Here is a 6,382-nt window from a genome sequence, read left to right on the forward strand (position 1 = left end):
GGTGCCGCGGTGGTAGGACAGATGACAGGGGGAGGTGAGTATAATACTATAGTTTTTTTAGTTTTTCGCTGTCCTGAGAAGAATTAAACAAAATTGTGCCCGACAAGCCGTCATTCAAATTGCACTAAAGATTTTGTTAAAATTTAAGCAAATTTATCTTGCTTTGAATTGACCTCCACATTCAGGGAATGATTTCATTTCATTCAGTTGACCTTCTTAGGATCTTAATGGCCTGGGCTCAGAGAATTGCGAAAATGATCTCTAGACTGTACCATGGAAAAATAGCTCATTCATCTAAACTCTTGACTGTTCAGCTATACGAGGGACCCAATATTCAGTCTTTTCATCGTCTTTGCTATCAGTGTAAATATCCAAGAAGCTCACACAACGATGGCAGATGTCTACAGGTCAGGTGTTTGTGTTAATACAGAAGGTCCATCATAATATTTGCCGAGATAAGATTCAGCGTAGGGTTTCACACCTGCCTTGGCACTGGAAATGTGGAAGTTTCTTTAGGAAAAGTACATTCTCACACGCTCCCTGATTAGTCTCGTTCTTATGCCGTAGACCAGAGGGTTCAGCAGTGGAGGGACAAGGAGGTAGAAATTAGCCAGGAGGATATGAGTCTGGTGAGGAACATCTGTGCCGAATCTGTGGACTAAGGATGAACAGAGTATAGGAGTATAGAAACATAAGATAGCGCAGACATGGGAAACACATGTCCCGAAGGCCTTTAGACGAGCCTCAAGCGTCAACCTAAGAAGAGCCCGAATGATCATCACATATGAACTTAAAATAAGTGCGGAGTCCATCCCCAGCACCATAAACCCGACTGCCAAGCCAACATGGTCATTGAAGGAGACGTCTGCACAGGCCAGTCTCACCACCGCCATATGCTCACAATACGAGTGCAGGATAACATTGCTGGTGTAAAGGTGGAACTTTGTCAGTAAAAGAGGCAGGGGAAGGATATAAAACACCCCCCGCAGTACGGCTAATGTGCCACTGCTAATGATAACGCTGGTGGTCACTATGGTTGTATATCTAAGAGGATTGCATATGGCCACATATCGATCATACGCCATAGCGAGAAAGATACCAGATTCCACAGCAGATGATGCGTGAACGAAGAACATCTGGAGAAGACAAGCGTCAAAGTCAATCTCTTTATACTGAAACCAGAAGATGCCAAGAAGTTTGGGTATGGTAGAATTTGAAAGAATGATGTCTACAAGACCAAGGAGGATGAAATAGATGTACATGGGCTGGTGGAGACTCGTCTCCATGATAATGATCAGTACAACGGTGTAGTTCCCAACAATGGCTGACAGATATATGGAGAAGAACGGGATGGAGATCCAGACATGTAGATGCTCCAGACCTGGGATCCCCAGCAACGTGAAGGAGGTGGGTTGAAAGCAAGAATCATTGGGAGCTGCCATTGTAGAGAAAGTATTGTATCTGAAATAAAGAACAGGAAAAATTGTGTGAGATGGAAATTTAACATCCTATAATTATAACATCACCGTTACTTCTCGTTTGTAAAACTGACTTGTGCCATGAATAAACAGCATGGAGAGCCTCTATTATGTCCCATACATTAAAGATACAATGATGGAGCAGATATAGGGGTTGAGGCCCCAGAATCAGTTTAGGTAAATTAGGCTGAGATTAACTTTTGTTATTCTGTGTCACCGGGCAAAATAGGAGAAAACTTCAATGCCGAGGATTAAACACTTGTAGTATATTAAGGTAAGGGGTATTCCTTTATGTCTGACCTCGTCCTATGGTGACCGGGGTTAGTCGAGCTTATGTTGCTCAGGTGTGCCGTCCATGTTACCTTCAGATGTTCTCAGGTAGCGTTGTACACATGGCGCTTTTCACATTCACGGTGCGCACTAGTCTCTTCCATTCTTCAGATGTTTCATATGCTCTTTCGAACTCGGCCTGAGGAAGAGCTCTGGGCCTTACGAAGCCCCACCGGGTTCTGAAATACATAGGCAAATATGTGCATATGTATTGTAACCTAATAATATAATTCTACAGTAAATGTTTCCTTCTACACCAAAACAACATTTAGTCAAATAATTTACAAAGAAAAAACCCCAAAACAGTTAGGCAAAAAATTAAGAAAAAAAATCAATTTTTCACCCTCTGCCCCAGAAAAATGGTGGAATAGAAATATTTTTCTCATTGTCTTTAAAAGAATTATAAAAATTATTTACTAATTTAAAAAAAAAAAACAGCTAAAAAAAAAATCGCACAGCAATATCTGACAAAAATTACAAAATTATAGCTCTACAATGCATTGATTAAAAAAATAAATGCTGCCAAAAGCTCCACGGCTTTAACCCCTTCCCTCCGCAGCCAAATTTTGCTTCTGCTTTCTTTTCCTCCCCTAATTCCAAGATCCATAACTTTTTTACTTTTCTAGCCACATAGCCATAACCCCCATATGACGTGGGCAGTTCAGAGGTAGAGATGGGGGTCACGCTGCCCCAGCTGTACAGCAAACGAGGGAGCAGTGTGCAAAAGCACAGAGGCCGACCCCTAGCCATTAAGTTGTCTGCTGCTGCGCATGGTGTCCAACCACTAGCCTTTTCACTATCCATGTTGCCTTCTACTCCTGTTCCTCCACCGTCTTCTCATCCAGTCAGAAAGTGCAGACGGTGTGTGTGCGCTTTTGGTGTTCTCACCCTGCTGCTGCTCGCCTGTCTGTGCTGCAGTGTCCCTTCTTCCTTCCCGTTCACCAGCTCATATGTGATGGACCCACAAGTTGAACTTTCCCTTGACATGTTGGAGCGACTGTGCGAGCAGCAGAAGGTGATACTGGAGCGACTGTGTGAGCTGCAGAAGGTGATACTGGAGCGACTGTGCGAGCAGCTGCAGGCGATACTGGAGCGACTGTGCGAGCAGCAGAAGGTGATACTGGAGCGACTGTGCGAGCAGCAGAAGGTGATACTGGAGCGACTGTGTGAGCCGCAGAAGGTGATACTGGAGCGACTGTGCAAGCAGCTGCAGGCGATACTGGAGCGACTGTGCGAGCAGCAGAAGGTGATACTGGAGCGACTGTGCGAGCAGCTGCAGGCGATACTGGAGCGACTGTGCGAGCAGCAGAAGGTGATACTGGAGTGACTGTGCGAGCAGCAGCAGGGGATACTGGAGCGACTGTGTGAGCAGCAGCAGGGGATACTGGAGCGACTGTGTGAGCCACAGCAGACAATACTGGAGCAACTATGTGAACCACAGCAGGCGATACTGGAGCGACTGTGCGAGCAGCAGAAGGTGATACTGGAGTGACTGTGAGCTGCAGCAGGGAATACTGGAGCGACTGTGCGAGCCGCAGCAGGGGATACTGGAGCGACTGGGCGAGCCACAGCAGGGGATACTGGAGTCACTGTGCGAACAGCAGCAGGGGATGCTGGAGCGACTGTGCGAGCCGCAGCAGGGGATACTGGAGTCACTGTGCGAACAGCAGCAGGGGATGCTGGAGCGACTGTGTGAGCTGCAGCAGACAATACTGGAGCAACTGTGAGAGCAGCAGCAGGGGATACTGGAGTGACTGTGCGAGCAGCAGCAGGGGATACTGGAGCGACTGTGTGAGCCGCAGCAGACAATACTGGAGCGACTGTGCGAGCAGCAGCAGGGGATACTGGAGCGACTGTGTGAGCCGCAGCAGACGATACTGGAGCGACTGCGCGAGCAGCAGCAGGGGATACTGGAGCGAATGTGTGAGCCGCAGCAGGGATTACTGGAGCGACTGTGCGAGGAGCAGCAGGGGATACTGGAGCGACTGTGTGAGCCGCAGCAGGGAATACTGGAGCGACTGTGCGAGCAGCAGCAGGGGATACTGGAGCGACTGCGTGAGCCGCAGCAGACAATACTGGAGCGACTGTGCGAGCAGCAGCAGGGGATACTGGAGCGACTGTGTAAGCCGCAGCAGGGAATACTGGAGCGACTGTGCGAGCAGCAGCAGGGGATACTGGAGCGACTGTGCGAGCAGCAGCAGGGGATACTGGAGCAACTGTGTGAGCCGCAGCAGGGGATACTGGAGCGACTGTGCGAGCCGCAGCAGGGAATACTGGAGCTTGTTATAGACAGTTATCTTGTTATGAGGAGCATTATTGGACCTACACATTTGTGATTCATATGTCTCATGAGAGCATTTGGGGATTGTTATTCCTATTACACATAAATTGGAGGAACTGAAGTGGACACTGTCCAATCTCTAAGATAAACACAACGGTGATGACCAATGGTATTATATAGGAGTACCCAATTCTTATTCTAGAAATATTTTATATAACCAAATAATTAAATACCATAAGATCACCGTTTGTGCAGAATATTTAGTGGAAACCACTAAGAGGGAAAACAATAGTCCATGCTCCAAACATGAAAAAAAACAACATCAACCCAAGCAGAGAATATATAATAAAACAGTGTATCTTTATTGAAAATAGTACGACAATAGAAAAGCATACTGACATTAGATATATACAAAAATTGTGCACGTATCAAGAATTGCGCAAAAAGGAAAGGGTAAGGTATAATTCACAAAATAATGTGTATCTATATTATAATGTATCTATATTATAGTATCACCCCTAAAAGAAATAAGCACCAAGTAGAAAAAACTAGAAAAATATTAAATAATAAAAAATGATAAGTAAAAAACAAAAATGTGATAATTACTACTTTGCATAAGCAAGATAGGGACTAAAATAATTTATCACCATTAGAATCACCAACAAAATTATATACGGTATATAAGAAAATGATATATAAAAAATAAAAATATAGAAAATCATACATTCATAAAGAGCGTATGAACCATAAGGTATATGCATGTATTTGCACACATATATTGATAGATAGAGAGAAATAAAGCAGTGCATAGTATGAAGAATTCTGGGGGAAGTAAAGCACCCTATGTGAAGTGCATGTATGTACAAGTCCACAAAAATGCTATATAATGAGTATGTTAAAGTGCCATATGCTCAATAAAGAGACACTGTTTTATTACATATTCTCTGCTTGGGTGGATCTTGTTTTTTTTCATGTTTGGAGCACGGACTATTACTGTCCAATCTCTGCAAGACTTGTGCTGTCAGTAAGGCTGTGTGCACACGTTGCAGATTTTTCGTGGTTTTTTTTGCGTTTTTTCGCTATAAAAAAGTGAAAAACCGCATACATATGCATCCCATCATTTAGAATGCATTCTGCAATTTTTGTGCACATGATGCATTTTTTTCTGCGAAAAAAAACACATCGCGGTAAAAAACGCAGCATGTTCATTAATTTTGCAGTTTGTTTTGCAGATTTACCACTATATTATTGCATTGGGAACCTCTGGAAAAATCCGCAAAAAAAACGTGCAAAAAACGCATGCGGATTTCTTGCAGAAAATGTCCTGTTTTGCTCAGGAAATTTCTGCAAGAAATCCTGAACATGTGCACATAGCCTAGTCTTGCGGAGGATCAATCAGATAAGCCATTAAACTGTTTGATAAGGGAGTTAATATCTCTCTAACTGCTCCCTGGGCTAACGTAGTGGCCGCTGGGCCTGAGGTGGAAAACACGTTGGCGAATGTTGTACCCACCACCGTGCCTTGCTGGATGTTTCTCTGTTCATGTTGCCTCCTCTTCCTCTACTGTTTCCTCCTCCACCTCATCATCTGGTCAACATAACTCCTGCACCACCAGCATCAGCAAAGTCAGGGGGAAACAACAGCATGTTCTGAAACTCATCTGTTTGGGCGACAAATCCCACACCGTGCAGGAGCTGTGGACAGATGAGTGGTTGGTGCTGGTGAATCTCAGTCTGGTGCTGTGCGATGATGGGCAAAATCTCATAGCAGCTCTAGGCCTGGCCGGTGTGACCCACATCCCTTACCTGGCACATGTGCAGAATTTGGTGATGTAGAACTTCAAGAAAAATTCTGATGCTGCTGTCCTGTCTGCACTGCAACGTTGTTTTTGTCTTTCTGTACCCTGCTTCATATGTCACGTACACACAAGGTGGAACTCCACCTCGCATATGCTGGAGCGACTGTGCAAACAGCAGCAGGCTATACTGGAGCGACTGTGCGAACAGCAGCAGGCTATACTGGAGCGACTGTGCGAACAGCAGCAGGCTATACTGGAGCGACTGTGCGAACAGCAGCAGGCTATACTGGAGCGACTGTGCGAACAGCAGCAGGCTATACTGGAGCGACTGTGCGAACAGCAGCAGGCTATACTGGAGCGACTGTGCGAACAGCAGCAGGCTATACTGGAGCGACTGTGCGAACAGCAGCAGGCTATACTGGAGCGACTGTGCGAACAGCAGCAGGCTATACTGGAGCGACTGTGCGAACAGCAGCAGGCTATCGTGGAGTATG

The 6,382-nt window shown here is 45.4% G+C and overlaps 1 protein-coding gene across 1 annotated transcript; it reads right to left on the reverse strand.

Annotated features, from left to right (window-relative positions):
- Positions 1–512: 512 nt before the first annotated feature.
- LOC138672395 (olfactory receptor 52M1-like) lies at positions 513–1,442 on the reverse strand. The gene has a single exon (XM_069760333.1). The coding sequence runs from the start codon at positions 1,440–1,442 to the stop codon at positions 513–515; it is 930 nt and encodes a 309-aa protein (XP_069616434.1).
- Between the last annotated feature and the right edge of the window lie 4,940 nt (positions 1,443–6,382).

This window comes from Ranitomeya imitator, chromosome 3 (genome assembly GCF_032444005.1).
Source record: "Ranitomeya imitator isolate aRanImi1 chromosome 3, aRanImi1.pri, whole genome shotgun sequence".
Classification (NCBI taxonomy): domain Eukaryota; kingdom Metazoa; phylum Chordata; class Amphibia; order Anura; family Dendrobatidae; genus Ranitomeya; species Ranitomeya imitator.